The 10,622-nt window shown below is 42.1% G+C and overlaps 1 protein-coding gene across 1 annotated transcript; it reads right to left on the bottom strand.

Annotated features, from left to right (window-relative positions):
- Positions 1-4,070: 4,070 nt before the first annotated feature.
- On the bottom strand, positions 4,071-5,012 carry LOC124279988 (pistil-specific extensin-like protein). Its single transcript, XM_046715868.1, has one exon. The coding sequence runs from the start codon at positions 5,010-5,012 to the stop codon at positions 4,071-4,073; it is 942 nt and encodes a 313-aa protein (XP_046571824.1).
- Positions 5,013-10,622: the final 5,610 nt, after the last annotated feature.

The raw sequence follows: 10,622 nt of genomic DNA, 5'->3' as shown, positions 1-10,622 counted from the left end.
GACGCAGCTAACATATATAATATAAGCTACCGTTTTCCTACTGTAGACTTACATGTACATTGCATATGTACATTGCATATTGTGCGCATACTCAACAAAAAAGCATGTAGGAAGGTCCGAAGAATATTAGCCTCGGCATCTGCATGGATGGATATGATCTATGACTTACACTTCCAATACAAACACGAAAGTCTGTACTATGAACTTTATCTTTAAATTGTTGAAATACAGAAAAAAAGAAAGCTCTTGTGTCAGAGGGAGAGTGATCACTCGTTCATAACCCGGGGCTCATAGGTAGCAAGGTTTAACACGCAGATATACGAATATTCACGTTATGCGTAGGGCCTTGAGCTAAGAGTTTGGATCTAAGGTTTGTGTCTGAACTTAGTTTCCGAGGTCTGGAGCCTGTAGCCTAGAGCCTGGAGTTTATAGCTATTGTCCGGAACTGGGAGCTTGGAGCCCTGAATTCAGAGATTCGAGGTGAGGCCTGAGTCTGAACTTATTGTCCGGAGCCTTGATTCTGGAGCTGGGGTCTGAGTCTGATATACAACTGAACCCCCAGTACGGACAAGGACATTTTCCATGTATGAAAGCAGTTATTAAACGTTAAAGTGGTTAAAAGCTAGTCGCATGTACACTTTAAAAGGTTACATGTATAGAGCCATTTTTCAAACATACACCCCGAAATACTTCAGAAATTTGTCTGTCTCATCAGAACAATATGTTGAAAGAAATACTGACGAAGAAGTGAAATCGATTCACAAACACATATGTTTCTCTTCTTACCAGTTTAGGCATGTTTATCAGATAGATAGCACATAGATAGCCACAACACTAAAAGAATATGTTACACTGCAGTCGGTACCGATAGACACAGCCTGGATCACACACAGTTTGCAGCAACTGACCCTGAGGTCACACACACCAGACCCCCCTTCCCCTACATCTTCATTCCAACTCTCCCCTCAGCAATGGGTGGGGATAAGGAGGTCATTCTGCTACAGAGAGCTTCAAATTTTATCAGTTGGTCCGAGCAGAAATAATAAGTCGGGGAAACTCGCCTGAAGGGGGAGATAGAGGAAGGGTCAGGCTGTCCGTATCTCGTGTCAAGCAGTTTGAAAACGCTCCAGCCAGTCTGTGGTATCTTGGGCTCCGTCACTGGTCATCTTCAGCGATTAACCAGATCTTGCAAATGGCCGCCCAGCCGCAACCTTGAAAATGGCTGCTCGGTACCTGCAACAGAGCTGTTATAGCTCACATCGTAAGCTCAATGGAAGTTTATGCTCTAGATTTTTGACCGTCGTTACCGCGTAATCTCTTGAAATCTCTTTTATCCCCAAATCCACGGAACATATCAATATCATTTTTACATCACGTGAAAGATTTTATTTCTGAAACAATTTCAAAATGGCCGCGACCATCTTCTCATTTCAATAAAAAGTATAGCGATCTTCCACCATGTTATCTCAGAAACCATTGGGAAAATATTCGAATTTCAAATTTGTTCATTAGATTCTGGGTGAATTAGGGTGTTTTTGTACTTGAACAGATCCTACTAGATGCTCACCGTATTTGAAATGAGTTGAAATACACAACGACGATGATCAGATGATCGTTCTGGCATGTGATTTGTTGAGGTTTAAGATCAAGGTCACTGCTTACAAAATAAACACACTGACTGCTGATAGATTCATTCACTCATCACTTCACTATGTACACGAGTAGAAGATGTTTGAAGCAGCCTATGCTTGTTGTACCATTGTGAAGATCAGGGTTAGAATTGGTAGTCAGCAACCGTACCTCTATGAGGATGCGGGTTAGGATTGGTCTTCAGAAACCCATGCTTGTCGTACCCCGTGAAGATTCGGGTTGGAATTGATCTTCAGCAACCAACGCGTGTCGTATCCCGTGAAGATCAGGGTTAGAATTGATCTTCAGCAACCCATGAATGTCAGACCCCGTGAAGATCAGGGTTAGAATTGGTCTTCACAAACCCATGAATTTCGTACCCCGTGAACATCAGGGTTAGAATTGGTTTTCAGTAACCCATGAATGTCAGACCCCGTGAAGATCAGGGTTAGAATTGGTCTTCACAAACCCATGAATTTCGTACCCCGTGAACATCAGGGTTAGAATTGGTTTTCAGCAACCCATGAATGTAAGACCCCGTGAAGATCAGGGTTAGAATTGGTCGACAGCAACTCATGCTCGTCGTACCCCATGAAGATCAGGGTTAGAATTGGTCGTCAGCAGCCCATGCTCGTCGTACCCCGTGAAGATCAGGGTTAGAATTGGTCGTCAGCAACCAATGCTCGTCGTACCCCTTGAAGATCAGGTTTAGAATTAATCTTCAGCAACCCATGCTCGTTAAAGCATCGATCGACGCATCGATACGAAGACCTTCATCAACGAAGTCGGTGAACCTGATAACCCGATCCATTTAAGCATGGATTGCAACTCTTTCTAACTCGAACCTCAATAAGTTTTAATCGAGTGGAACAGTTTCCACGTCCTTATATGTAGTCTTGTATGTTGAACCATCCTCCCCATGCTCGGACAGGCTCCACACCATACCCATCCCTCCCTCAAATCTTCATCCTTGGCAGCGGCTAACAAACATGTTTCAGCTTGACGGTGTACTTGATAAGTGGTACCACAGTTGTTTTGAACCATGGTGAAGACCATTTCTGGTGTCCCCCGCCGTGATGTTGCTGGAATATTGCTAAAAGCGGCGTAAAACCAAACTCAGTCTGTCAGTCAGTCAGTTTTGCACCATGAGTTTGCAGTGATTCGCCGACTGTTTAAAAGTATAATAACGCATTGATAAAGTTTGTAGGTCTTTGCTCAGGTCCTACTTACAAGTGTATACTGTACTTTGCCGGGCAGTTTAGTGACGTTTCAATAAAGTCTTTCGGCAATGATACTCAGCATACTGGCAAATATAAATAGTTTATAGTTCCATATGCGAAAAGTTGATATGTCATTAGCTATAGCCGGCCTTGGTTCGTGTTAGATTTTTACAAGGTTTGACTTACAACATTTTTACAATATTGATATCCACAAACAAAAAATAACGTCATCAAAAATATTGAATAGTTTGATACTACTGGCAGCCCTTTTTGTGTGCGTGCGTGCATGTATGTAATGTATGTGTGCGTGCGTGCGTGCGTTTTTGTAATATATGTGTGCGTGCGTGTATGCATTATACTTATGTTGGGTTAACATTTGTTGATCGGTGGGAGGAAGTCGGAAGCCCTTTTTGCATGCGTGCGTGTCTATCTAATATATGTGTGCGTGCATGCGTGCGTGTATGCGTACGTGCATTATACTTATGTTGGGTTAACATTTGTTGATCTGTGTGAGGAATGCGTGATAGAGGCGGGGAAAGCAGCATGGAGATGTGGAGGGCTGGGTGTCTGCTAGTGGAGGTTGCAGTCACAAACCTGTAGGTTAAATGACGTTGCCTGATTTCTACGTCATCTTCTTGTGACGTCACATGCGACGTTGCACGCGGGTCCTCAGACTGTGTATTGTCTGAGAACTTCAGAACCAGGGGGTGGTGCAATTGTTGTCAAGGATTGACAAGAATTAAGCCCTCACACTGTATACTTTAATTTTAGTGCGTTTTCTTGTCCAGCAATGTCTGCATTCCAGTGCACGGGCACGGGCATTCCAGTCCACGCGATTGTTGTAGGTCACACTATTTCACGCTTTACGCAATTTTTCACGGTGGGCGCCATGACAACGTTCAAGCAGCCTTCGTTTCATTGCCGGAAGCAAAAAAAGAATGTTCCCTTCAATATTACCAGTAATAAGAGTGTCAAGTTTATTATTTTGTTGAGTATATCTCTGAAATCCCAATCGCCAATAGTTTATATTTTTCTACTTTAACAAAACAAATACTCGGTGTAACTCGAGAATAGCAAAATATGAACTAATTCACAGAAAGAGTTCTGCGAAGGTACACCGAATCTGTCTGACGATACCCGTTCAGTGCAGGGTAAGCTGTCAAATATCTTATTTAACCTGTCAAAAGCTTAGTCCGCCAATGCAGCCTATTGAACGATTGTCTATACAAGGATCTGTGTACGCTTAGGAGAACCATAGAAGTTAATACTCTGCACTACATATCCGCGATCATCTGGTAGCTTCTCTTTAGGTGAAGCAATCCCCTGAATATTTGAATTAGGCATGTGGAGGTCGAGAGCAAAGGGCGAGGGGAAGGCAGGATAGAGGGAGGGAAGGCAGGATGGAGGTGGGGAAGGCAGGGTGGAGGTGTGGAAAGCAGGATGGTGGTAGTTAAGGCACGATGGAGGTGGAGAAGGCAGGGTGGAGATAGGGAAGGCAGGATGGAGGTGGAGGGAAGGCAGGAGGTGTGGGATAGGGAAGGCAGGATGGAGGTAGGGAGAAGGCAGGATGGAGGTAGGGAAGGCACGATGGAGGTAGGGAAGGCAGGATGGAGGTAGGGAAGGCAGGAGGATGGAGATAGGGAAGGCAGAATGGAGGTAGGGAAGGAAGGCAGGTAGGGAAGGCAGGATGGAGATAGGGAAGGCAGGCACGATGGAGGTGGAGGGTGGAGGGAGGGTGGAGATAGGGAAGGCAGGATGGAGGATGGAGGAGGGAGGATGGAGGTGGAGGCAGGATGGAGGTGAAGGCAGGGTGGAGATAGGGAAGGCAGGAGGCAGAGGTGGAGAAGGCAGGGTGGAGATAGGGAAGGGATGGAGGAAGGCGAGGAGGTAGGGAAGGCAGGATGGAGGTGAAGAAGGCAGGGTGGAGATAGGAAGGCACGATGGAGGTAGGAAGGCAGGATGGAGGTAGGGAAGGCAGGATGGAGGTGGGATGGCAGGGTGGAGGTAGGGAAGGCAGGAGGAGGAGGAGGAAGGGAGGTGGCAGGGATGGAGTAGGGAAGGCATGATGGAGGTAGGAAGGCAGGATGGAGGTGGAGAAGGCAGGGTGGAGATAGGGAAGGCAGGATTGAGGTAGGGAAGGCACGATGGAGGTAGGGAAGGCATTATGGTGGTAGGGATGAATGAACTGAGGCAGTTCAGTGAGACACAGAGGACACATGTGGAGGAAGCGAGAACACCGTATTTTTTACGCCGCACTTAGCAATATTCCAGTTATATGACGGGGAAAATAAGACTAATAAACAAATCGACTATTTCATAGATTACAATAAAACGCTTTTGTGTAACGATGTCTGGTAGGAAAGTTAGAGGAAGACGATATAGAGAGAAAAGAGGAAGATAGCCACGAGAAAGGGTCGAATTAGATAGGCGAGAACACCGTATGTCTCAGCGTCAGATTACGCGATACAATGCCAAGAAATAGTCCACACATTCACCATGCTTTATCGGCTTTGTCTGTCCGGCACACTGTGAGGAAACGATAGCGTCAGACTGTCAGACAGCGACGGAGAGAGAGCAAGACAGATAGAGAGATCACAGTGTCACTTTAAGTCAGGATTGCCACGGCCCAGCAGTACGGTATATTTATCACATATATACAATACCAGCTTTGATGGGCAGAGCTTGTAAGCGACACCGTGGTGCTAATCGTCAAGATAATGTGTCTTTAAATAAAGAATGATACGACATCGACTTGTCAAACCGTCATTTCCTAAGGAATATCTTTTTACTCTTGTATTGAACTTGATTCCCAGTTCATAGAGAACTTGGACATCAACCTTTTTTTCGTATCTGTGCATATGCATGTACGCTTCTTAGTACAGTGTTACACTATTTTGAAATTAAAGATTGATAAGGTTCGTTCAGTCGAGTGAAGGGAGGTTAGGAACTGGTTATGTGTGTATGCTTCGTGACGCTTCTGTTCGCTATGGTCTGATTTAATCTAATAATTTCTTTATTAGCCAGTATATTTTAATCTTTTCAGGTTCCCCTTAGAAACATGCACGGATCGAGTCTTAGAATATGACAGTCGTCGAATGATGTCACCAATCTTCATCTGTGACGTCGTTTCTAGTGTGACGTCATTCCGACCTTATATCACAGCGAGTTTCGAATCCCGTCAGCAATGAAGACTCGGTTATTAATAAAATGCAGTAATCAACCGTGGCCCTAATTATGGATCATTGTTTAGGTGGCTTGCAGTAACAGCATGTTGTATGTTAAACAGGGACGTAAAGACAATTCTCTATTCTCAAAGCCATTCCGGGCAGTGGGGTAGTCATGTGGCCCGATAAGATTTCTCTCCTGACACCATGCCTTGCTGCATGTTAATCAGAAACGGGGAAAAATCTGTATTTTTAATGCTATCTATTGCAGTTGGGTAGGCTGGTGGTGGAAGTCTTCTCTCCTCACGGTGATAGTCCGGGTTCGATCCCAAACATGGATGCCCATTTCTGTGTAAATTCTGGAATATTGTTAAAAGTGGCGTATATTCAAACCCACTCGTTTACACATATTATCTCTTACGTCATGGGAATCCCATTGACATAAAGCTTCTAAATGCGATGTTTTGAATTGCGTCCCTTTGCTGTGTCAGGATCTGCTGATTCGCTTGATCATAATTCATACTTACGTAGTGCGCCAGCACAACACCTGAGCATTTCATAAAACCAAACCGTCAACCGCATGCGTTATTCTCCTCCCTACATACCCATGAAGACCCGGGTGAGAATACTGATCTTCAGTAACTCATGCTTGTCCTAAGAGGCGACTAACGGGATCGGGTGGTCAGGCTCGCTGACTTGGTTGACACATGTCATCGTATCCCAGTTGTGTAGATCCATTCTCATGCTGTTGATCACTGAATCGTCTGGTCCAGACTTGATTATATGCAGACAACTGCCATATAGCTGGAATATTGCTGAACCAAGAGAAATAGTACCCAAAACATTGTTGAATGAATTTTGCTTTACGCCGCCTTTAGCAATATTCCAGCAATATCACCACAGGGCACACCTGAAATGGGCTTCACACATTGTACCCATCTGGGGAATCGAACCCAGATCTTCAGCGTGATGACGACGCTTTAACGGCATTTTTAATGTCATTCTATATGTAGTGTTCTAACGGCATTTTTAATGTCATTCTAATTGTAGTGTCCTAACGGCATTTTTAATGTCATTCTATCTCTGATAAATAGATATGTAACCGAATATAACTGTTTCATAAAATAGGGATGTAAAACGAAAGTTAAATGGCTTAACATTTTAATCGAAACTACGGAAAATAAATTATTTTGTGCTAACTGCCGGGAAACGAAAACATACATACTTGACTTTAAAAATTAAACAAGCAAAATCCAATATTCAAGGATAAAGTTTCTTTTGTCCGTCAGTATATATGCATGAATGATCCGCTTAAACAAAATTATTTACACAGTGAAAGATTCATCACTATCTCTGAGTAAAATGGTATTTGGAGTGGAGGGTTCAAAATATTTGCCAAGCGCAGAAGAAATTAACTTACAACCGTTCCTTTTTCATTTCGTCAGCCTTTTTAAATCTTCCATCAGTAAAACACCTTAGCAATGGTTATCTAATGTTTGCTGTATTAAAACAACACTTAACAATATTCCAGCCGTATGGCGGCGATCTGTAAATAATCTCTCTCTCTCTCTCTCTCTCTCTCTCTCTCTCTCTCTCTCTCTCTCTCTCTCTCTCTCTCTCTCTCTCTCTCTCTCTCTCTCTCTCTCTCTCTCTCTCTCTCTCTCTCTCTCTCTCTCTCTTGATGTATTGTGTATGATGTTTGATGTATTGTGTATGGTTTTCATGTATTGTCTATGGTGTTTGATGTACTGTGTGTGTACACGATGAATGGTATATTATTATAAGCTATTGTGGATGTACATAGTGTGCAGTGAATGGTATATGGTGTACTGCGTATGATATGTTGTATTTGATGTAAGGTGTATTGTGGATGGTTAATTTTATTGTGGATTCTGTGTGTATGCATAATATGTGTACGTACTTGTCTTCAGTCTCTCTCTCTCTCTCCCTCTGTCTCTCTCTGTCTCTCTCTCTCTCTCTCTCTCTCTCTCTCTCTCTCTCTCTCTCTCTCTCTCTCTCCTCGATATTTCAGAGAAGTTGATTGAGAGACTGGCAATCGTGTTGTATATGTATGTAATTTTATACACGCATTGTAATGGATTCTTTGAACTCGCATCATTCTATATCTTAACACATTTTTCATTGTTCAAAACTTTCAACACACAATTAAAACTTTTTACCAGCTACGTAAGTTTGATTATAAAATATTCAAATTCATATTCGCAGATTGTTAATTTGTATTAATTATTTTTGTTACCTTATCGACAGTTGGTATATTCCCGATAAGGTCCTTCAAAGCTTTGTGTGGTCAAGTCTCCAATCTCCAAAACTCGATATAGATTACGTATTATATATTAAAGCACCTATGTATATCCATGGAAAGTGTCGTGGTTAATCCATATCTTCTGATTTATAACGTAAGCTAGTGCTTTCGATGGATATGATAATGTGTTATCTTCGGGTTTCAGAAGATAAGGTGATCAATGTTTCAAGACTTACAAAATTCAGTGTTTATGAACATTAATGAATGAACAAACCACATTCACGATTGAATTTTTTTATTAAAATATACATTCAAAAATTCTCCTTATAGTTTTCTTACCATAATTAATATCTCTTTGTTCTTTTTTTTATTCCTGCTTTACCGTTCATGTGGTTTATTGCCTCATTGAATATTATTTCAGAAAGACAATGTAAATTGAACCGTAAAGGCACAAATGGATTCAGATTTTAAAGCATGTAATTAGTTTCCTGTTTGTTTGTTTGTTTCTTAAGTTTGTTTAATGTCGCACTCAGCAATATTCCAGTTATATGGCGGAGGTCTGTAAATAATCGAGTCTGAACCAGACTATCCAATGATCAACAGAATTAATATCGACCTACGATTCAATTCAATTCAATTGTTATCCCAGTATAAAGGCCATCGGCCCATGTAAGAACTATATACATACATCTTTTTGGCGAGATTGAACATCAAAGATTGTCGGCCTACGCATGGCATGTGCCATTCAAGTCAGCGAGCCTGACCACCTGATCCCGTCAATCGCCCCTTATGACAAGCATGGGTTGCTGAAGATCAACTCTTACTCGGATCGTCACGGATTCCTCGCATATGGAGTAAACGTGACCACTTTGTAGAACAAAGAAGAACAGTTTTGGTGTTGATAAACCTGAAAACATAACCAGGACAAAGCTTGGATTTGAACCCAGAGACATTGGCTGCTCACGCTTAGTCCACTAGACCATATGCCTACACTGTATCTCTCGATACAGCCTCAATACCCACTTGAAACAGGACAGTTTAGTTCCTGAAAGATACAAACTACGGTACGGTTCATTATGCCTACACTATATCTCTCGATACAGCCTCAATACCCACTTGAAACAGGACAGTTAAGTTCCTGAAAGATACAAACTACGGTACGGTTCATTATGCCTACACTATATCTCTCGATACAGCCTCAATACACACTTGAAACAGGACAGTTTACTTCCTGAAAGATACAAACTGGATACGATTCATTATGCCTACACTATATCTCTCGATACAGCCTCAATACACACTTGAAACAGGACAGTTAAGTTCCTGAAAGATACAAACTGGATACCGTTAATTATGCCTACACTATATCTCTCGATACAGCCTCAATACACACTTGAAACAGGACAGTTTACTTCCTGAAGGTTAACAAACTGGATACGGTTCATTATGGATACAGCCTCAATTATGAAACCAGTTACACTATATCTACATTTGTTCATTAGTTCCTGAAGGATACAAACCGGCAATGGTTCATTACTATATCTCTCGATACAGCCTCAATCAACTTGAAACAGGACACAGTTCCTGAAAGAAACAGGTACAGTTATTATGCCTACACTATATCTCTCGATACAGATACAAACTACGGTACGGTTCATTATGTTCATTATGCCTACACTATATCTCTCGATACAGCCTCAATACACACTTGAAACAGGACACTTTAGTTCCTGAAAGATACAAACTGGATACGGTTCATTATGCCTACACTATATCTCTCGATACAGCCTCAATACACACTTGAAACAGGACAGTTTAGTTCCTGAAAGATACAAACTACGGTACGGTTCATTATGCCTACACTATATCTCTCGATACAGCCTCAATACACACACAAGGTCATGGAAGATACAAACTACGGTACGGTTCATTATGCCTACACTATATCTCTCGATACAGCCTCAATACACACTTGAAACAGGACACTTTAGTTCCTGAAAGATACAAACTGGATACGATTCATTATGCCTACACTATATCTCTCGATACAGCCTCAATACACACTTGAAACAGGACAGTTTAGTTCCTGAAAGATACAAACTACGGTACGGTTCATTATGCCTACACTATATCTCTCGATACAGCCTCAATACACACTTGAAACAGGACACTTTAGTTCCTGAAAGATACAAACTACGGTACGGTTCATTATGCCTACACTATATCTCTCGATACAGCCTCAATACACACTTGAAACAGGACAGTTTAGTTCCTGAAAGATACAAACTGGATACGGTTCATTATGCCTACACTATATCTCTCGATACAGCCTCAATACACACTTGA

The sequence above is a fragment of the Haliotis rubra genome, unplaced genomic scaffold (assembly GCF_003918875.1).
Source record: "Haliotis rubra isolate DU_JTF1 unplaced genomic scaffold, ASM391887v1 Scf26, whole genome shotgun sequence".
Taxonomy (NCBI): domain Eukaryota; kingdom Metazoa; phylum Mollusca; class Gastropoda; order Lepetellida; family Haliotidae; genus Haliotis; species Haliotis rubra.
Note: the sequence above shows the minus strand (reverse complement) of the source record. Positions and strands in the feature narration are given on the sequence as shown.